The following is a 22,969-nucleotide window of genomic DNA, read 5'->3' as shown; positions in this document are numbered from 1 at the left end:
CCCGGGGCTGCGCGAACGCCCGGCGCCCGGCCAAGTTTGTCCCTCATCGCCTCCCGTCCCCGCCCCGCCGCCCTTGAGCGAGAGGAGGGCGGGGGGAGAGAAAAAGAGCGGGAGGGGGGGAAAGCCGCGAGGGCGCGCTCTGATTGGTCAACCCACCCGTCAGTAAAGGGCGGCGGCGGCGAGCGATTGGCCGACGGGGCCGGGCGGGAGGCGGGGCGGAGGGAGGCGGCCGGGGTTGGTTGCGGCGGCCGGTGGCGGGTGCGAGGCAGAGGAGGGAGGAGGGGCGGGGGGCCCTGAGGCGCCGCTGTCACCGCCGCCGCCGCCGCCTCCTTTCAGGCCCGGCCCCGGCCCGCGCAGCCCCCTCCGCCCGCGGCGGGACCATGTCGGCCACGGACGAGCGGGCCAAGGAGATCCTGAGGGGCTTCAAGCTGTATCCGCCCGGCTGAGGGGGGAGGAATCGAGAAGGGGGGGGGGGGCGGTGTGAGGGGTTGTCATGGAAACGGCCCCATCCCGGGGGGGGGCTGGGCCCGATGGGGTCCCCCCCTCACACACTCATCGGGGTCTCCTCTCTGTGGTGAGGGGGGCTGGGTGTGGTGGGTGGGAGCTGGGAAGGGGCCTGGAGGGGCATAAAGGGGGTGAGGGGGTGCCCATTGGGGTGGGGGTACACAGGGAGAAAGGCTGAGCCCCCCCGGTGCTCCTGAGGTGCTCCTGAAGGAGCTGAGGGGCTCCTCACTGAGGTCCCTGCCTCGGCTGGAGAAGCCCAGCCCGTCCCCAGGGCCTGCTGCTCGGGGACATCTCCTCAGGGACATCTCCTCAGGGATCTTCTGCTCAGAAAGGCCGCAGCACCCGGTCTGCTCGTCCCGAAGCAGCTCCTTCCCGGTGGTGTGGTGAGGTACCGGCGCGTGCTGCCCTGGCCACGGTCGGCTGTACGCGTAGCGATGCCGCTGACGTGCTGTCAGACGCCTTTCCCTGCAGGTTATCTGAGAACTTTGTGCATCGGGGCTGTCAAAAGGTTTGTTTTGCATGTCAGCTGAACGCGGGGTTAAGGGTGATCAAAAGGAGATAGAGATGAACTCAGAAGAGAAATGAGAGCCTGCGTGCACCTTTCCAAGCCAGGGTAAAAGTAGAGAAAGGCTCAATGTAAAGGCCCACGTGCAACCTGAGGATGGGAGAAACATGCTGCATAGAACTACTATAGCAGATTCTTCTATAGGCTTGAAAGACAGGTGCAAGAATGACCTTTAGGCACAGGGACACTTCTACTTTTTAATGGAAAGGACAGAAATGAACTGAATATCCTTTTGATCTGATGCTGTTAGTGCTGAACAGATTTCTGGCCAGTGAAACGTTCATAATCTCTATGCCAGCTGTAGCACACTCTGAATTTCTAGGCTGGATTTAGCAAGACAGCTACTATCAAACTATAAGCAGATGCTTTTCTTAACTTGTGAATCACTGACCCCTCCCCCAGCTCTTAGTACTGCATCTGGTTCCTTTGCTTCTGCGCTAGCAATATTGACAGTTCTCTTTATTTATGAAGATGTAATATTTCAGCTGTCAAAACATTATTTAAGAGTCTTTTGTGCAGACAATTAGAAAAAGTATGAGCTTCTGACAAGACCAGACTAAGCTGCTGGTAGTAAGGAGAAGTGTTTATTAAGTTAACTCCAGGGAGCAAACTTCTAAGTGTTTTTTACTTGCATCTGTGTATTGTGTTTGCTGGATAGCACAGTTTAGGTGAAGGCTTTTGTCCAACTTTGGATGAAATAATTCATTTTGTTTGTTGCCTTAGGTAGAAAATATTCTTTGACCTTTAAGAGCAAGATGGTTGTACAAGCCTAAGGTAAACTTCTGTTATCTCAAGCAGCTGTAACAGAAATACTCTGCAGTTCCAGGCTGAATGACAAGTTTAGTCTTCCTTTGTTTGTCCCAGCAAGACACCGATGCCAATTTTAGCTTTGATAAGACATTTTAGGCTACAAAAACCTTGACTGTGTTTCTCCAAAACATCCAAGGGTACTTTGATAGCTCAGGCCACTGCCTGCCGTGAGCTCTGTGAAGTATTAAGTCTGAGAAACAAAAGTTTCTTCACAGATTTTATAAATGGAATTTTCTAAGTAATTGGACATCATTTATATGTGCCATTAGTTGATCAGAAAAGTGGCAGAACATTCCTCATTTATGAGAGAAAGCCTTGAGACACTGCACCATCCCCACAGGAAGCCATTCATACCCAGATGTGGCTGTGTTTTCCATAAGGCAGCCATCAGCAAAGAGTTCCACTTCCTTTTCTAAGAAGAGTGCTTATTCGAAAGTGTTACATTTTAAAGAGATGCTTTATCTTCTACCCGCTCTACTGCTGCGTGTGCTGATTTAATTTGCTTGATAAAAAGGGAAGAGAAACACGGTCTGAGAAGCTGTTACATTTATATTTGGAGTACTTGAAAGTTTTCTCCTCCCCTCCCAGGAGGGAGACGTTCAGCTCCAACCTAAGCACATCCTGCAAGCTTGGCACCTCAAAGTGAACTCGCTTTTAGCACCAGAAGGCAGCAGAGTTGTGCCTAGGGTACGGATGTATTACATTCCTTGTGTGGCAGGATCTGCTGGTAGAGTAGAAAGCATCACTGAAGGAAGTTTTCCGGAACACTTTAACATAAGAACTGCCAGTTCAGCTGGAAGTGAAGTTCATATTGAGCAATCGAAGCTTCCTCAAACAACTCCTATTTATTTGTTGTTCCTGAGAACAGGCTAACTACAGGCTTTCCAACTGATTGGGACATGCTGCTGTGGAAATTAAATTATAGCCCAAATCCACCCTCTGACTTGAACACAGAGGTATGCTTTCCTTCCTCTATGACACTAGCACAGAAGCATGTTGTGGCTAGCGTCCTCAAATTCAGGGCAGAGATATTTCTTCCCTCTTCTCACAGATTTTGCTGGTTTAAAAAAAAAAAAAAAAAAAGCCAAAGGAGAAATACTTGGAGAAATATTTTTGCAGGCAGATGTGTGCTTATGTTTTATTACACTCAGAATTTCTATGGCACTAGTTAAAAATTGAATACTGACAGTCCAGTGTGTTACAGTAAAAGATGGAAGGCAGCCAGCAAGAACTTTTATAGTTCGTCACTTCTGGAGACAAGCTCTGTTTACAGGTGTTCATCAGCTCACTGTTCTGAGGGCACTCCACCGAACAGCAGTGCTTATACTTAAAATATGAAAATATTTACAGGTAGTCTAGCAGTCTGAGAATGCAGACTGATTGTTTGGCCAGAAATAATATCAGTTCCGTTGGTAATTAAAGATGCTTTCCTATGGGATAAGAGCCAAGTCTCATTTCTGCAAGTGCTTATGCACAACTGGTCCTGTAATTTCAAATGCATCTAGTTTGACTATGCTTTTTCCTCCAGAAGCTGAGACAGTTACACCATCAAGCCACAGAATGGCATTTTACTTGAACCTGACTTACCCTTTCAACACTCTCTTCAGGTTTAATTTTGTTGTTTTAGCTTTAGAGTTCAGATGTTAGCTACATATATTTTGTAGTACTTACCTTCATAAAAGGGTAACACCAAAAATATTTCTCCCCAGCAGTCAAAACCTTGCATTGAGAATTTTTTGATGGCTTTTCCCCTACCAGCCCCCTGAATTTGTGGGTTGCCTGTTTGTATCTGTTCTGATAGAAACTAGCACGTGTTTTTCTTCCAATGCCTTATGTTCACTAGAATGAGAACACTGTAGACAGTTACTCCATTTTAATCTGGTTTGTAAGCATTTGTGCATTCTTATTTAATCAGACCATCTATGCTGCAGATGAGAAATATCTGGTTGTGGTTCGCAAGAGCAGATTCACATCCAGCTCTTCAGGAAGGAGTGCATAAGGAAACTGAACTTTGGTGCCTCAAATGTTTCTGCCAGAACAGCAAGGAAGAGAAAGTTCAAACAAGTCAGTTGGGTCTCATAGCACAGAGAAGGTACCAGGTCTAGCCTCTCAAAATATGAGTAAGCACATCCATTGCCTGTTTTAAACTTTACAGTTCAAGCAAGGTATCACCTATTTTATTTGCTCCTGAACAGAGCAGTCTCAGCATACTTGGACCTCCAGAGTGTTAATTGCTGTGTAGACATTTGTCAGTTTAAGGTAGATTTCTCTGTGAACTTCTATTAAAGGCTACACAGCATATCTTGCCATATTTCAAGAGTCTCCTGGAGCTAATTAATACGGTGAACATAAGCATGAAGAGAACATTAATTGCAGGTCAGAATAATTATGGAGTTATGAAGCTAGAATTTGTGGTCAATATAAGCATATACTAGCAGCTCAAGCATTCAAGCATTTGTAAGCAAGTCATTCCAGACAGAGGCTCTACTACTTTCTGAAACCTCTGAGGTTTCCTGTGCAATGCCTTCTCATCTTGCAGAGCTTCTTCCAGTCCTCCTCTTGCCATTATTTTTCCATCTAGGAAATCAATTCAGCAGGGAATTAATGTTTTGGAAAGATGGATGAAGCTGTAATAAGGGTATAGTTAGAAATCATTGAGAGTTTCTATGAAATTCTCTGCAGACAAGAGTTCTGTTTCCAGCCTCCATCTCATCTCTGCCATATACACAAAAACTAATCAGTGACAGCCTTGCCTATCAGTTCCTGGAGCAGTCACTAGACCAGTTTGATGCAGCATTCAGAAGTTGACAAATCCAAACCAAAGTTCTATCAAGTGGAGTTTCTAACTTATTTTTAGTTTATTATGTCTTTAACTGCTTATTCACAGAAAATATTTATTGCACTATGAGACTTAACAAGGTGGCAGCTTTAACTGGCTTAAAGAATTCCCCTTTTTGAGGCTTCCTGTCTGTGCTTCCTCAGATCTTGGTTTAGACTTCCTACAATTGAATAGGGAGATGAATCACCAAGTTCGTGGGTTAAATGGAGACACTGACCAGCTAGAAGAAGGAACAGCACTCCCCAGAAGCTAGGAAGTACACTCAGTAGGGAGCCAAAGCAGAACATGAATCTAGCTTGCACCAACACAATTTAAAACATTCTAGAAAACATGAGCTTGAGCTCCCCACATGAGTCTCTGGCTTACAAAAAACTGGAAGAGTCCTTCCCATCAAAGGCATGGAGTTTGTTCATATAATCTGGAAAATTGGTCTTCCTTTGCCACTTTCCTGCCTACAAACCATGGAGTGTGCTACCAGCAGGAGCACTAGACATTTCCCAGTTCACACTAACTACAGAACCACTTCAAACGCTGGCAGAATCAAGATACCTTTGTTTCAAGAAGGTCAGAGCTTCACTCAGAAGCTTCAGCCACATTGTGCTTGGTATTTAAGTGTCACTGTGGTCAAGGCATCTCTACCATATCAGAATTGTCTCCAGTTCTGGTAGACTAAACACATAACAGGTTCTTCATGTTTCTTTTGCATAGGTCATGAGGTGTATCTGCAAGTGATGCAGGAGCAATTTCACCAGGCTTGGCTTTACCTGCCTACTTCCTCAACACCAAAAAACTTCGTGCTCCCCCTAACTCACATGCATTGAAAAAAATAACATAGCCTATAGGAAGAACAGCAAGCTATGTTAGTTAAACGTGACTATTTGAATGAGTTAATCAGTTTTCTGCATTTTAGATTTAGTGCAGCCCTACTGTAGTGGGAAAAGCAGCGCTTTGTGCCCTGGACAGAAGGGTAGAACAGACAGAGCTCAACAATCACACGAAGCAAATGAGTTGCCCCAGGGTGTATCTTAAATACCACTGGTTTAGGAGTGCAATTCAACATTAAATCCAATGTTTGTCTTTAGTCAGCAATATTATTTTAACACCTTGTTTTTCAGTTTTATTTCTATTACTTGGCCTTTAATATCTCCAAAGCTTACTCATCCACTGTTTCACCAGCACTCTAGTTTTTATTTTACTTTCTTATTTAATGCCAACCTAATACAGTACCATCAAAAACTCAGTTGTCATAGGCAAGTTTTATTTTCCCTTGTTTCTTTATAAGATCTTTAAGATCTCAGCTACTCTGTACCTCCTTGGAAGTCATTGGCACCTTATGCTTCAGCCATTATTACAGTACTTGGATTTCCTCACAGCAGAAGATAGTAATTTAATCCATTCAGTAAGAATTGGTAGAGTTCCTCCACACTCCTCCCCACCCCATCTTCACAGCCAACACATAGCAAAAAGCCATACTTACAGCTGTAGATAATAGAGAAGGCAGCTAAAATGCCTCATGTTTAACAAGTTCTGTGCACAGTAGCCTGTTTTATTTTATTTTTTTTAAATGCAGGCATCTGGTGCATGTCCTGTGCATTTCCAATTATTGGTTTTCTGTTAACTAAAACAGTTTTAGAATGGAAGCTAATTCAGCTTGCTGTCCTCAGAGCTTTACATCATCTCAGGATTTTAGTTATCTGGAAACAATGTCAGGAGTCAGAACTTCACATGAAGTTAGAGAGAGAACAGGCCACAGTACTCTGACTTCTGTGGAGTATGTAATACATAAGCCTCTTCTATTTCTCTCTGTAAGCTGGGGAATTAAAGCAGCTTCAGATTTGAGCTCAGACCCTCCATTAAAGAGGGAATCAAAGTGCCATTTACAACTAGTCAGTCAAACTTTGTATAGAAGCATGAAGACTGATTGCTAGGTACCCATGTTCTCTGCTTGTTACCCACACTTAGTAATTTATTAAGTGCCAAATACTGAGTTTTGTCTTACTATATGTCAGGACAGCAAGATTTGTCCATGAAAGCAGCTAGTTCTGTAAGCACACAAAAGGTAGCTTTTACACATCTGTTGCTCACACACCCTAAGGAACAGATTTATGGATATACACTTGACATGCAAGGAACTACGATAGCGTATATTGAATTAAAAAAAGCATTCTCAGAGGTTACCTTTTTGTCTTGAGTGCATTACAAGCACCTCCAAAAGTAGTTCAGGATCTCTGTAGTACCACTCCCAGAACAGTGTAAAAGACTAGAAAGCAGCTGAGGGGACATCTCTGTCATTAAAGTTTCCAAGTTTAACATACCTAAGAAAGCACAGCAGGACTGCCTGAAATGCTCCCTCCAGAAGATACCCAGCAGTAACTGAGGTTCTCTTGAATGACAGCACCACATCTCAGCTGCATGTTGCTGAACCCCTACTGACAGCCAGGATTTTTCAGTTGTGATTATGAACATGAAATTCTGTTACCAGATTTCTCCTGAACCAAGTTCTCATTGTGACACACCATAGGTCCAGAAGAGATGCAAGGGAAACAACATACTAATTCAGCCACGTGTGAACCTTTGAGTTATTTATGTTCATGACTAGAAAAAAAAATAGCAGGCCTAGGTGCAGGGCAAGAGCAAGAAGAGTCCTTTATACATAGTGAGGCTTTGGGATAACAATACACAAAAACATCCTTTTAGATTTATCCACTCCTGGGGAGAAAGGCTTACTTAACTAACAACAACAATGCAACAGTGTCTTGGGCAAGACACAGTGAGAGCAGGGGATTTTACTCAGTAATTCTATAGAGGAGTATTTATATGGGTCAGTCTGTACACTGCAGCATCTGCATAAGCTTCATCTACTTTGTAGCAAGTCAGAAGGTCATTTGGTGCACAAAACAGCTGATACTATTTTTCCCTGCTATTTATTGTATCAAGGAAATAGGAAGATCTTGTGCTTTCATGGATGTATACTGCACCTAAGCAGCCTGTTTCTCTGCCTCTTTCCTCCTCACTCCATGTAACTGGATTTAAGCTTTGCAGAAGGAAGGTTACATGTGCTTGGATCCAGGACACCCATCTGATGTTTTGTCAAGCATGGCAGACACAGTCAGGGACAGTCTGCTGGGCAAGCAGAGGTCTAACTTCAAGTCACTTTGGTGTGGAAAGTCAAAGGAAATTCTATTCCGGGAGACTTAGACTGGCTGTTTGCATTGCCTTAAGTTGTTTCTTCGTATGAGAAAGCACTTATAGATGCCTCCCTAAGGATGAACACATTTTCTGTTCATTTGTTGGTATGGACTGTTGCTAGTTTTGTGCTTAGTGAGTGCTGGAGCGCCTCAGCCCTTCTTGCAGGGGAAGAGAAGAGAGGAAGAGGCACTGTCCCATTAGTGTATCACCACTGGGTGGAATGGACCAGCCCATCTGAAAACTGGACACCAAGAAATACCTACAGAGTGTTCTAGAGATACTTTAAACATTTGGCTTCCAGTGTCAGTCTTTAGGGCAGACTTTGGTGCATTAGAATACCGGCCTGTCAGTCTAGCCAAACTTAAGACTGAAGTGATTCTCCAATAAAGCTGCTTTCTCTCCCAGAACCTGAGATAATAGAAAAAAAAGTCCTTCTAACTGTAATTTCACATGAACTTAATTAGCTTTAAAGTGATGTTTTAAAGAGTTCAGTCTAGGAAACAGCATGGTTTTATTGCTTCTGAGGAAATAAGACATCTGAAAGTTATCTGCCCTTATATTCATTATGTGTGCTTCAGTCACAGCAGCTGTGCAGTCAGATCACTATTCCCAGCTGCTTGTTACTCCTGTTCCAGATTTACTAGGTGAGCTGCTCAGATGAGCACTACCACCTCATGTTTCAGTGTGAGAGGCACTCTAGCTTAGGCAGCTTAAGTAATAGGTTAAGGAGCAGAGACCTGTGTTAGGCAAGTGGATCAGGTTAGTGCTTTTACAACAGCTCAGCTCTTAGATTTGATGGAGAAAGTAGCAAGGGGCAGGGGAGGGCTGTGAGCAGCAGGCCTCTTCAACCAGCTGCTGCTGCTGCCATCAGCTGTCAGCCCTCCCAGCTCCTTCTTGCTGGAGAGAAGCTGGTTCTCAGCACAGCCTCCAGCACTCAGCTCTGCCTCACCTGATGAGGTTTCTCACCTCACACTGGCTCTGCAAGGGTAACTAAGCATGGCAGTCCTAACAGATTAGCCCTGTGATTGAACATCTTAATATCACATTAAGCCTATGCTTACTTCTCTTAAGGGAAGCGCATTTTAGATTCATCTTTTCTTCCCCCTTATTCTGTGCAGGAGGTCTCTATCACTAGTGCTGTGTGAAAAGTGACTGTGCAGTCACCAGCAGGATCTGGGACCAGAAATACCCTTAGAGACTCAACTCATCCACAGCTCTCATAACGAAACACACATAGGAAGCCACTGGCCAAAGTTTTCATTTGACTTCCAGCACTTACTAGAACAGAAAGATGCTGGATTGAGCCCAAACCAGTATCTTAGAGAAGAAATAGACACTGTTTTGAAATACTCCTTCTAGAAAGAAGGAAATAGACCAGCAAGTTTCCAAATCCCATTTGGGCTGCTCATTTCAGGCACCCTAGGTAGTTCACAAGGGGTTATTACAATTACACTGTCACAATAAAAATGCAGCATTTAAACAGCTCCAGGAAGGAATTGTCTTATGTGTGTCCCCCTTGTGGGGCCTTCAAAGGCCACTGCATTATATTTATATAATAATGACCATAAGCTTAGCTTCAGCAGAGAAGCATTTATTTTTTAAGCATTTATCTTTTTTAGAAAGAAAAAAAAAGTTCCTTGGCCCTACTGGCATCTTCCATTCTACTCTTGAAATAAGTTTCTTTAGGGCTTTAAGCTCTAAGAGTCACAACACTTCAAAAGAAAATGCTCTTAATTCTTAAAGTAGCCAGAGCTAAAGCACTACTTGGGAAATAAAAACAAAGGTTCCCCACGGAAAGCTGTAAGCTTACCTCTTCAGTGCTCAGCTCCTCGGAGAAAATAAAGCCTCTCTTCCTGCCCCACCAGCAGTCCCACCACAACCTCTCCTTCTCACAGCCCAGACAAAGCAGAAGCAAGGCATTAACCAGAGCACTGCAGAACAAGCCCCTGCTCCTCTGAGGCCTCCAGCAAGCGCTCTTCCTCGCTTAAATACAGCCCTGCCAGAGGCCAGGTGAAAATGTTTCACACCGTTCAGGGCAGCCTCTTGCGCTTGTTTCATTGATAAAACAGCAGCTGCTTGCTTCCTGATGAAGTGTCGTTGCTTCAGAACCTTGTGTGCACAAGTGCTGGGTTTGCCAGTTCTGAAATAGTAAATGATGCAGAGACAAGGTTGAAAAGGGTGTGCAAATAAATAAATAAAGGCTATATTTTAACCTAGACACACCTGTAAAGGCTGCAGATAATGCTGATTGCAACATTTTTTGTGTTTTTTGCAGTTAACTTTGCAATATCACCATTCCCCCTAGTGAAAATGCTGGAAGTTACACATTTTAAAACAGAAAATAATGCTTTAAAAGCATAATGTTTGTATCAGCTGTGCGGAGGTCTAGCTTTTCAATTTCTAAATGGTTCTTCATTAACTATTAATAACTAAATTGAAACAATCCACTTGCGAACCACAGCTGATTGTTTTGGTGTGGTGTTCTTCTGTCACAGCGGAAGCGACATATTCCATTGTTTCAGCAGAAAACTGTATGAATAGATTTTGATTAAAACTTTAAAAACAGATCTCAACTACTCTGAAAAATTAACGTATAGCTATAAGCTTGTTACCAAATGAATATGAAAGTCTGAGTGTAAACTTGGCTATAGGTTTTCTTGACAATGAAAGCTATAGGAACTGCTGGGAAATAATAGAGAAGTAATAATGGGAAATAACATTGTTTTGTTTTCATTTCAGTAGAGATTTGGGTGCCTCTGCAGTACTGTTTTTCATCCAAATTCCACCCCGTGCTAGAGCAGAAAGCCGCGGATTTGGGGCCCCGACCTTCTACCTTACAGAGGTTCCCTGATGTCAGGCTTGAGGGTTCGCCTCAGCATAGTTCACATCCGTAGAAGCTGAGCATGGAGCTCATGTATGTGTTCAAGTACAACATTCAGAACCAAATATTGATCGTGTGCCTACTCTGAACTGCTTTGGAACTGGAATTTTTACTTACAATTTCAGAGTAGTGCTTTTTCAAGCAATTTACTCTCTTCTCAGACTGCCGTGCCATCTAACGCTGTAAATTGTTGGGATGGGTAAATTGTCTAATCCACTAATCCACACTGCAACGTTCAGCACTCGTCATATTCTCGTAGGTTCCTAAAAAAGCACGATAATTCTGACAGGAAGCCCGTGGTTTTGAGAGTTGTGCCTCAATCTGTGTAAATCCCCCTTTATTCCTCCCCTCTGCCTCTGCTTTCAGTGGCCTCTGGTCCATTTACAAGATTAGATTCCTCATGCAGCTGCCACTCAATCCCTCTCGACTATATTTTCATGGTTTTTTTTTTAGATTCTCCACTTGGTGTGTACGCGCCAAGTTTTCCTCCCTTTCTCAGAAGAGACAAGATAATGAACTTGTTTTTCGTGACTAATCTCAGTCCTGTCAGTTGTAAGTGGAAAACCCAAAAATTGTTTGCTCGATATTGCAGCACGCGGTCTGGCCATCAAGCTAATTCACTGCTTTCACTTGTAAATAACTTTGCTCGTGTCCTGGGCAGCAGCTGGTGATTTTCTACCCTCTGCTTTCAATGCCACGTATCCTGCAACGAGTCCTCAGCTCCTTGTTGGCGGAGCAGCCTCAGGTCGTGGCAGCAGAAATCGGTCACGGCTCTGAAAAATCACAGCACCAAACCAGCAGGGGAGGGAGAGCTTTTGGAAAGGATCCCCCGAATTGTGTTTTTGGTGACTTGCGGAGAACTCCAAAGGGAAAACTGCTTTTGTGGCTCAGATCCGTGACCTTTTTTCCTCTTGTGCCTTGCAGAACCTCTGACCTCGCCGTGGTCCTGTCGTGTGAGTTCAGAGCCGCTGATGTTCACCTAAATACTCACATCCTCGCTGCCTTGGCTTGGTGTTGGCAGTGTCAGGGGCGCTGTTTGCCAGCTCATGCCTAGAAAAATCTGGTAGTTGGCAGCGGGGATGTTCTTCTTGTGTGCTCCTGGGGGCCCTCCCTGCGGGGGCTGCGCTGTTTGCAAGGCAGAAGCGTGCCCGGTTCTCAGGCACACATGGGCTGACTTAAAAAAATCAGAATCTCTCTAGCCCCAAGGAAAGTCAGGCCAGGGCAGTCCACATGGATTGCATATCCGAGGAAGCGTTTAAGCTAATGCCAGGAAAAGGGTGGCTTGTTTCCACGCTGTGCCGCATCAGCAAGGAGGAGATTGGCATTTGCCGTTAGGGGCTTGACGAAAAGTGCTTGTCTCTGCTGTTTCTCTGGCCATTTGAATTTTTATTTCGTTTATTAGGTGAAGAGTGTTAGCGCCAGGGCTAAATACCGGTTTACTCTAAAATCTCAATAAGATTAAATCCCCCTGTGGTTCTCTAATTACATCTCAAGGATACCGAGAGCCCGCGGTGATGGCTGGATGTATCCCTGGTTACAGAGCGACGCAGGCTTGGAGCAGCGAGGGATGTGCCGTGTGTGGCATTGCAGGGCAGCGTTAAAGGTGCAGAGGTCCAAAAAAAGCCTGGAGGGCTTTGAGTAAACTGCCTTTAGTAGAGCTGAGTGTCTTCTCTAGCAATTCTCATATCACATTCATGAGGGTACAAACAGTCTGAGCTTTGCTACAGAGCTGAACAAAACAGTGGAGCTGTGTTTGCTGGTCGTAGCTCTGTTGCATTAGTTGGATTTCACTTTGTCATAAACACAAGTCCTTACAGACTAATTAACAGCTCTGTTATAGCAGCAGCACTCATTTCACCTTTTCCCTGATGGTTACAACGGGCGTTTCCTTTGGGAGCAATGTATACAGTATCTTTTCAGGATTTCTTTCATTTTTTGTCATGTTTCAGCACTACTCGCGAGAGAGGGCATAGGAGCACTCCTGGAAAAGGAAGGTCAGTTGTCTGGCCTATTTTCCTGAATGGCAGCAGAGCAGTAATCCCCCCCGGAGGGAACACATACCAGCTTTATGCCAACTGGCTTGGGCAATATGGAGCTCGAGGGTGCCAGGAGGTTTTGAACTGCTGTAGCTACACTGTGTGAATGCGCTGCACTGAGATGAAGCAGTGCCTGTACTTTTTTTTTTAGGAAAAGATAATGCTGAAAAACGCTGTGAGAGAAAGTCTAAGGGGTTGCATGCTAAGCATGTCCTCCAACTTAACACTTTCTGCCTGATTTTCCCACTGTGGCTACCTTTATCCCAGGATGCGTGTGTCGAGTTCTGAATAACAGAAGTCATTTCAAAGCAAATCGAGCTGCCTTGGAATTGGACTCTCTTAACGCAGAACAAGAACATTCAGGCAAGGGTTAAATGAGGGATGGATGGCTCAGCTGTAAATTCAGTCTGTACCTCACTCTGGATTGGCTCCTGTGTGTTTGACAAGCCCCTAATTAATTCAACTGCTGGCAAAAGGTACTGTTTAAAAATTAATACTGTGTTGATAAGGTACCGAGGAACAGAAATTCTCTTTCCATAGCACAAGGGGAGTTTAGACAGACTCAGTAAGTGAATGTAAGAGAAATTCGGTGCTTGACCTTTTATTCTTGCCTCTTCCAAGTGACAAGAAGAATCTCTCGCGTACTCGTGTTACCGTTGATTTTGGTGGTGTGAATGCCCGCATATTTACAATTAGAATAAAACTCAGAAGCTCGTTTCCTGGAAGGTAGGAGCTATCAGACACAATGACTGTAGGCTTTATTGATCTGATGAGGTTTTGGACAGCTGACTGAGAGCCTAAATGTTGGCCAGATAAAAATCTCTGAGCCCCTGAAGTCCTTTGCACAAATGAATTCTCCCTCTTGTACAGACCTCTCTGAAATCAAGATGTGGCTCTGTGAAGACCGACCTACAGATTTTCCCTGAAAAGAGTTTTTACAAACAGTTGCTCAATGGTGATTTTATTTTGTTCTGTATAGGTGGCTGCCTTACTTGACAAGAACTCTGAATTCTCCCTTGGCTTAGGATCTGTTCTCAGCAATACGAGTTAAAGTGTGCTGTTGAAGGCAGTTTTATTTCTGCTCTTTCCTGATTCCCTGGAAGATAAAGAGGCTAAGCATCATCAACTTTAACAGGAATATGAAAAGTCAAGGGCAGGACTTGACTACTCTCTGTCCCTCATGCGGAAGAGACGACTGAATACAAAAGCTCTTGATATGAAAGATGCCTACTTTTGAGTATCACACATTCACCAGCTATGTAAGATTGCAGTGCATGACAACACCTGAGGGTTCTTTAAGCTTCTGGCTCTTGAAGACTTTCAGGGTAGCTGCTGTATTCCCCAGTTGCTTGGATATCCGGAGTAAAGGGAGCCGGCCCTCCTGTGCATGGAGGAGTGATTTAAAGGCCAGCTCTGAACAGGATCTCTCTGCAGGAATAATTCAGCACGCTAGTGGCTTCTTCTGTCTTTGGGCAGTTAACCAGAAGTAAGAAATCTTTCATATGTACAAAATCTGTATTCTTGCTGCCCTGTGTCAGAGTCCTTGCTAATATGGGTCCAGATCTGACTTACCATGTCATAGACACCATCTGATTTGCTCCTTTTTAGTCCTGACATCTTTCTGTCTGCTGATTGGTGTGGGGTTCTCATTGCCAAGGTGGATATTTTAGAATATCTAGGAGTCCGAGGCCAGGGAGTCTGAGTCAGAGTAAAGCTGGGGAGTAAAGCTGGGGACCTTTTTGCTCTGCATGGGAAGTGCCCATGGACAGCACCTTTCCCACAGGCTACGTGGAGAAGAGAGGAGCATGTTTCAAGAAGTCACAAAAGTATACGTATACCACACTCATTTACAGATCCATGTAGTACCTTCTTCAAGAGAAGGTGAAGGCAAATCTGCCTGTCAGAGCTCTTAGGATATGCAGAAGCAGGGCTTCAAGCTGACATTGTCAGTGCCATCTTTTAGAGATGAACCCCCAAGTTACCTTACCTTGCTGTAGCCAGACAAACTCGCGGGTGCCAGGTGAGTTGCAGGTTGATCCCACTTTCTCATCTGTTTCTATCGGCGTGTACTCAGTGTCTGAATCATAAGGAAGATTGACCCGGCAGAGTAAATGTTCTTATAGGTCCCAGGGAGGCCTTAACAGACCTGATCCCGTGCAGTTGACCTCTGAGCCTCTGTATTCACTGCCCTGGTTTCAGGTTTGTTTGTGCTGCTGAGGGAAGAAAATAACATTAAGCAACATTGATTAGGATTAATTTGTCAATAGGATAATGTTATCTATTTTGCACATCTTAGTTTTTATCAGCTATACAAATAGTTGTGGACACAGGGATGAGCTTCAGAAGAAAAAGTATCCCAGCAGTACCTGGAGATGTGTGGATGTGATCTATTTTTTCTTGTAGAGCTGAAGAAGTGCTTTAGTTTTTGGCTGGACAGGATGGCTGAAGAGGCTTTATTTATAACTGGCCACATAGAATAATTTTACCATGGAATAATCTTACTGGAATTCACAGTTAAAGAAGTCTGGTATCTCAGGATTTCTGCAAGAAGCTTCTTAGATGGCTTTCCAAATCTGTTCTTCATAGGTGGAAGAATTGCTTCTTGTTAAGGCTTTCTTGTTTTAGTTTTAGCTCTAACAAGTAGAATCCTTTTCTTATCATTTTAATGGGGTACGTCAATTCATCGTATTACACCAAAAGTTCTACAGGAAGAAATGTTCCCACTGATATCTTAAATGAAGATGAGGTATAAAATGTGATATACAAATTATAGGTAACGTTAGGTAACAATTATCCTAGAAACTCAGGGGGTTTCAGCGTTAAAGCATAGAAAACTCAACCTAGAGTTAAAAAAAGAAAAAGAAGGGTTCTGTTTTCAAGAGCCATCTCCTTTAGGACACATTTAAAGTGTAAGTAAGTTGACAAATGATGCGAGTCTGCCACTTGACATACTTACTGCACCTTTTTTGTCACTGAGCTAAATTAGGATTGCAGAGATCCAGTGTTGAAATGAGCTCTCTTTAAGATTCCGAGTTTGAATGGCCAAGTTGCTGAGTTCAACAAAGAATATTGCAGACTACTGCGGGTTTTGCCATCCAGATTTCCACTGCCTCACATGTTAATATGTTCCTCTATTGTCTGCTCTGTGGTAGAGAGAAGGGAGAAGGCTGCTTCGTGCATCTGTGTGAGAACATTTTCATGGAAGGAACTGTACTTCTCTCACCAGCAGCTCTCCACAGAACAGTGCTTCTGCAAGGGATGTTTAAAGGGCACACAGTTCAGGCTACAAGGACTTGTATCTCCTCCTTGTTTTGCAGAATTTCAGCTGCTGCAGGGTTGTTTTTCGTTTTATGGCTGTTGTGTTTTGTGTTTTTTTTTAATGAAGACTAAGAACAAGGATTCCACTAAAAGACAGTACATGTATTTAATCTGGGTGCAGTATTTTTTTGCCAGCAGAGATTACAGTAAAATCCTGGAGTAAACAGCGTCCTGCTGAGAGAGGTAGCCGAGCTGGCAGGCCTGCTTCCTTTGTGAACGCTCTAATCACCTCCTCCAATTTATGGCAGTGCAGGAATGATTAATGGGAGGCTTGACAAACATGGATGGTTAGGTAGGACCTGCATCCTGAATGGGAACGACACCGTGCTGCTCTTTGGTGTAGGCAGCAGTCCAAAGAGTAGCAGATATTGCTGAACTGCTAGCCATTCAGCTGGAAATGGAGCAAATAAAGGTTCTCTAAAGACAGGGAGCCCACTTTAGTAGCTTGGAAGACAGGTACAAAAATCCAGAAGAATCTTTGCACCGTTGAGGGTGGCAGCCATAGAAAGATAGTGTTTTTTGAAATGGGAGCTCTTTTGGATTAATAAACGTAAGGGAGGCCTTTGTGCAAAATATTAATGTAATGGCAGGCTCGTGTTCTGATTGCCTTATCAGGAGGTGCATCCTCAGTGGCATCTTTGTTTGTTTTGCGATGGAAGAAAATAGAAAATAAGCAATTAAAGCAGCCTTATTTAAATGTCAGGCTGTTCTGATGCCACGCATCTGAGCATTCAGCTATGCAGTTCTAGCTATGATTGTTGGTTAGCTTTTCTATTAAAAAAAAGGAATTTATTGCTGCTGTGTGTGCCTGCTTTGTAGTGTGGCCAGACTACTGACAAGAGATATCCTCCCTCTTTGTTTCAGCTGTGATCTTTTCTCTCTTCCTGTTTCTCATCCTAAAGCAGTTTCTCATGAATGTGGACATAAAAATGAGAGGTTAATTGCTTCCATTATGTTCTTGGGATCCTCGTTATTGCCAATGAATCTTGTAAAGAGATACTACAAATTCTGGTGCTGGTCAGTTCAGAAATAGATGGACTTTGCTCTGCTTATATATCAGCTGTCACCCTAGTAGTGAGCAGCGTATTTATGGAGCTTTATGAAGATGAAATATAACCCCTTTGTTCCCTCGCTTGTGTGTCTAAGTGCCAGCTAGGCACCATCAAGTCCCCCATTAAATTCGTATCTTCCAGGAACACAAGACACCCCAGGAAAAATCTTTTATGGAGAGATAAAGAAATATATTTTCAAAAGGAAACTCTGTGTGTTTATCCTGTAATACCTACTCATAACAGCAGTCTGCTATCAGTGAAAGATTTCCATTATTCACTGAAATGTCAGCTCTTTATGGCAAACCAGCACAGATTTTGAGCTAAATCTCAAAGACTCTTGCTTTCTCGTTGTGTGTGTGTCTTGCTTAATCTCCCTGGCCGGTATAGAGGAAGTTGTGATCTCCTCATTAAAGACGTCACACTGAGAAGATTGTAGTAGAGGAATAAATAGAACAAGTGTTGGGAAGCCAAGCAGCTCATCTTGGTTGAACTAAAATGCACTCCCCACAAACTGGCGGAATTCCCCATGGCTTTGGTTCTCCCAACTTCACGTAAGGTTCCGTTACTCTTTTGCAGCGTACCTAGCTAGCTCATCTGAGGCTTGCCTCATTCTTGAAAATGTTGTTTTACCTATTCCTGTAGCTAAATAACCAATTTGTTTTACAAAAAATTATTCCTCTGGTAGAGAGAGTAGACAAAGGTGTTGGCTCCTTCCGAAGAAGGAAGAAGAGGCTCAAAATCCCAGAATCATAGAATCATTTAGGTCAGAAAAGACCTCCAGGATGACCAAGTCCAACCATCAGCCTGACCTACGGAGTCCCATACTGTCACAGGTGAGGTCCAGAAGAGAGTTTGAGCACGTAAAGGTCCAACAGATCAGTGCTGGCCGTGTGTGAGGCTGTCCACTACCATTAACCTGCATTCCTGGCCTGTGTTTTAGCACTGAGGCAGTGCTAAAACACAGGAGTAGTCCTGGGAAGGGGCTGCCAGCCCCATCCAGGCTGATTATCTCTGTCTGCCTGTCTGCTGCACGGTCGCAGTGTGCCTCTGTGCTAATGGATCTGCTGCTTCTTTTTATAATTGGCCTGTGTGGAGCAATCTGATCTGATAAGGCCGGCAAATGTTCAGACGGCCTCACAAATGGAGGAAATCCATCAAGACAAATCTACGTGTTTCTGCACGGGATTTTGTGAAAGAAAAAAAGCGACAGCCCTATGTTTAGGAGTTCAGTTTCTGGCGGATGTCTAAGATTTTAAAGATTTCCCAGTAAAATCTTAAGCTGTATGTGTTAATAGATGGTATAAAAGTAATACAACTAGGAGTGAAAAAAGAGTTCCAAGTCCTTGCCCGTTCCCAGCTGGATCTGGTGAGGCTGGAACTACTGGAAATTTTTTTTCAAGCAAAGTTATGTTAGGAAAAGCTTGCTGCTGGAACATCTTGCCTTTTTTTCCAAGTGTTGTATTCCAGGACTGCTCAGACCTTGTTCTGCTGTGGTCCCAGGAGACTGAAAAAAATAAAGCTAATGAAAAAAGAAGGCGAGATACAACAGGGTGGGTGCTTCCCTGTGGTGGCTGCCTGCTCGCAATCCGACTCTGGGAATCTTTATTGGATGTGGAAACTGTTAGTCCCAAAATCCAGCTCCGTTACAATGCAGGGTAATGGAATATCTCAGTGTCAAGGCCCATTCGTGGATCCTTGTAACATTCGTTTTGGAAGCACCACTCTGCCTAGCGCAGAGTTTATTTGTAGGATTTTAACCAAGCAGCTTCAAGGCTTGGCATTTTCTCTGAAATTAGGGCTAATGGCTCTACCACTGAACTGCCCCTGTTCCAAGGAGTCTGACATTGAGAGCGCTGATGGAAGCGAAGGTGATATCAGGCAGTTTGGAGTCGCTTTTAAAAAAAAAGATATGTTTATATTGGTTCAGCTCTTAAGAGCCCTTTGGACGGTAGCCTCTGAATGTCATCCTGTACAAAATGGATGGTCACTTTGTACAGAAAGGTGTCTGTCTGTGCCAGAAACGAACAGCCCCAGTGCTTGTCCTAAAACTGACCTTTAGATTAAGTGCTGACTGCATTTTGCAAAATTACTGCCGGAGTTCCTGGAGCTAGCAATTCTGAGGACAGTTTGAATACATGAACAAGTGACGGGTCTTCATTCATGGGGCTCCCTTTTACATCGAATGACATTTTGTGGAAGGAAGCCTTGTATATAAAAACATGTTGGAAACTGCACATCAGAGGCACCCCTACTTTTTAGAGTGGAGATCATGCTATGTGTTTGTTTTTTTAACCTTAACTGACTTACTTGTCTTAAATGAACAAAGAAACAACCTGAGCTGCTAAACTTGAGCCATATTTGGGCTTTGTTGAAGCACTTCACTATGTCTGAGTTCAAAATATGCTTGAGGATCTGGAGTTAAAAAGGAAAAAGAAAAGTAAATTAAGCACTTTCACGGGACCTCTGTTTGAATTAAAATGAACAAAGAAAGGAGCAAATACAGTATTTTCCCCCATGATTATCCTATTTAATATTTCATGTGTTTTTATGTCTCAGTGGACAAGAATATTAGTGGTAACTTTCATAGGTTTGCTCATTTTTCTAGCTAGAAGCATTTTACTGCTCTTTCAGAGCTCACACATCTTTTCTTTTTTTTTTTGTCCTGCTTCAGTATGCCATTTTAGACACTAAAAAGTACTTCTAAATCTGTAACCAGTCATCTTGATTTCCTTCCTGCCCCCCACTTCCATTAGTAATGCCTGGCAGTGACTCAGAGCTACCCTGCTTTCTAGTTAGGGTGAACGAGAAACCACCAAGAGCGAGAAAAACACGGAGTGAAGGCAACCACTGGCACCAGCTCTGCTGCAGGATGGCAGCGATCTGCTGCTGGGCACTCATTCCAAGTCGGAGTAAGAGTTTCCATTAGCCACAGTTCCTGGCTGCCTAAGGAGAGAGGCAGTGTCGTCTGTTGAAGCAGGAGACTTGAAGCCAAAGCCCTCCTGAGATCTCTTTCCTCTTCTCTTACCGTTTCCTGGTGTGGCAGTGGGCAAGTCGTCGTGTTTACTTCCCAGTCTCTGCTGCACGGAGTTATTTAAATGCTAATTTGAGAAGATTAATTGGAAGTTTTTGAAGTAGCAATAGGAATCGTTGAAGCTGGTAGTCACCTACCTGTAGTATCTTGCCTGTTCAGTGGCCGTCCTGTCTTCCTAGATAAGTTACAGGATTCATCTCCCACCTGGGGTAGCTCAAGGTAAATGTGACGGTGTGAAGCTGCACAAAGTGGCAGCACAGCAAAGGAGTTTGTACCAGAGAATGCCTCCCATCAGTTTCCAGTCTGCAGATCTGTTCTTAAAAATGTGTGATACATTAATACATCCAATAAATAACATCTTCTAAAATACACAAATCTGGTAAACCTATGGATTATCAGGAGTAATATTTTGGAACTCAGTAGGCTGGGGTGCCACAGAGCTCTGTAAGAAGAAACAAGGTAAAGGAGGAAAAAAAAAAAGAAATTAAACATTAACAGCTTATAGTCACAACATAAGCACTGGCAGTTGGAAGCGATCGTGGCTTTTTGTGTTGTCACTTGCTTATTTTACCAGGGGGGCACTTTCAGACCAAGATGTTGCCTGGAGTTCAGAGGACAGCTAAACCAACCAGCAGGGAACCTGCCGGTGTTCAGCTCTGCCGTTTTCAATAAACATCACTTCACTCAATGAAGGAATTACTGCGGAGGGCTTTGAGGAATAAAGACATTGACCAGCCACAAACAGTGCTCTATAAAACTGCCTTTCTCAAGCCTTTTACTTTTTTTTCCACACTTTACACAAGGCTACAGGTCATTGAAGTGAAACTATATGAAAACAGTGGCTAAGCAGCCATACGTGTCCCGTTTAAATATTTGGTTCAAGAAGTCTGTTTCTCTGCTCCTGTGAGTATCAGGAAGTGTGAAGATCCTTTTAGACATGTAAAAAAAAAATCACTACAGCAGTGTTGCAAAAATAACACGAAATCAAGCTGAGCTTTCCTTTATAAGCAAACGAATACAGTGCGTATTTTGGAAAAAAAAAAAAAAAAGAAATACTGGTATAAACTAAAGAAGCACATAAGGTTCAAACTCCCTCATTCCATTAAAGCTAATTTCGTTGGTTTGCAGGGAGGTGAATCCCTCTGGGGGCTTCTGGTTACAACCTCAGCTGTGAGAATGAAGTTATCCGCCAGGGCCCCTTGATAGGTTATTTCCACGAAATTCCCTCCAGTTCACTTATTGCTGAGGACCTTGAAATATTATCATAATAGTTGAGCTGTGTTGAAAAGATTGGATGTTCTGGAGTGGTTAAGGCGAAATGAAGTTGTTTCAGTCGCTGGATCGCTTCATGGTTCCCTCGCGAGGAGGAAAACCGGGCGATGTGCTGAAATTAAAGAGTGGCCAGGCTGAATCGCACACTCGTTCTTCCAAATTGTTTTGGGACAACTTAATTTGAAGCATTCTGGATAAAAATCTCTAGCCAGGCGGGTTTGAATCGCAGGGATGTGCCTTGAATTGCCTCTCCTCGCATGTTGTTCCTCGGGGTGGCTTCTCAAGCTGCCCTGCGTGCTGCCACACCTTGCTGTAGAGCTGGGCATCTGCGGTAAGGTGGTCCCAGTGTTTTATGTTGTGATTGCATTTTTAGTTTCCCTTGTGTGTGCAGTCTCTCCCGGCTACATTCAGGTTTGTTCTTTCTGTTGAGCTACAAGCAAGCCACTTTCAAATTGCATTCTGATAAAGCCCTATGGATTTTAAAGGTCACATTCTTTTCTCCGATGAATACATCATTCCCATCGATTCACCTGCTGTTTCTGCAAACTCAGAGTATTACTGATGACATTAATTATGTTAATATGCAGAGGTTTCTTAGCATGAGCTCAAGCTTTTCTAACACGCTAATTTTTAAGATCTTTTTAAAATGCAGGGAAGATGGGGAGGAGTTGAGTGTTAACGCACTGGAAGAAAGAAAATAATTTTCTTTGTGCAATTCATGCTTCTGAGATGGTCCTGCAAACAATGCTGAGTGTTTCGAGTTATTGATTGGTTTACTACCTAGGATGTAAAGCAATCTCCAGATGTGATCTCATGTTATTTTCCCTGCTTAGGCATTGCTATAAAGGAATTCTGTCAAACCTGTTCAGAGAAGCCAAAGAAAAGCCTGAAAAACACAGGTAGCAGAAAGCAGCATAGAGCCACTGCGTTGCTTCAGCTCACTTTTAGTTTGGCGCTGTTGGCTGGTTCTCAGAACCATCTTAACATCTGTTTCGAGAGGAAACGAAAGTTACCTTTTTGGCTTCATCTCATTATGTCTGTAACCCTTTTCTTCAAAACGAACATCTGTTTCTGGCGCTTTGGGTCTGAGGGAGAGGAAAAGTCAGTGCAATGGAAACCTGGCTCAGTTTGTGATATTTGAAGAAACAAAACCCCTTCTCCCACCGTGCCTGCCCATGCCGGACATTTATCCTCTTGTCAGAGTTTAGGAGCTCTCTGTCTGCGTTGTTTTTTAAGAGCACACGAGTGCTTTCAGACAGTAAATCGACAAAGAGTGAAAATTCGATGGAAGCTAACTGAAAGCAAACTCAGTGCCTCGTTATGCTTCATGAGGTCACCGGGATGCTGTGGAGTAAAGATGTCTGTTAATTGTGATGTCTGTTAATTCTGATGAAAATAGTGAATAAGAATTGTCTTACCCCAACTAAATTGTTTGTAAGGCACAGATGTTAAACTGGATAATCTGTACAACA

General features: G+C 43.6%; 1 protein-coding gene across 1 annotated transcript in view; it reads left to right on the top strand.

Moving 5' to 3' along the window:
* Nucleotides 1–253: 253 nt before the first annotated feature.
* PDE6D (phosphodiesterase 6D) overlaps nucleotides 254–22,969 on the top strand; it is a 36,213-nt gene continuing 13,497 nt past the window's right edge. The window contains exon 1 of the mRNA XM_032193476.1: nucleotides 254–430. Within this exon, the coding sequence (XP_032049367.1) occupies nucleotides 381–430 (50 nt within the window). The 5' untranslated portion in view covers nucleotides 254–380. The remainder of the gene's footprint in view (nucleotides 431–22,969) is intronic.

The sequence above is a fragment of the Aythya fuligula genome, chromosome 9 (assembly GCF_009819795.1).
Source record: "Aythya fuligula isolate bAytFul2 chromosome 9, bAytFul2.pri, whole genome shotgun sequence".
Taxonomy (NCBI): Eukaryota; Metazoa; Chordata; class Aves; order Anseriformes; family Anatidae; genus Aythya; species Aythya fuligula.
This window is presented reverse-complemented; position numbering and strand designations above follow the sequence as displayed.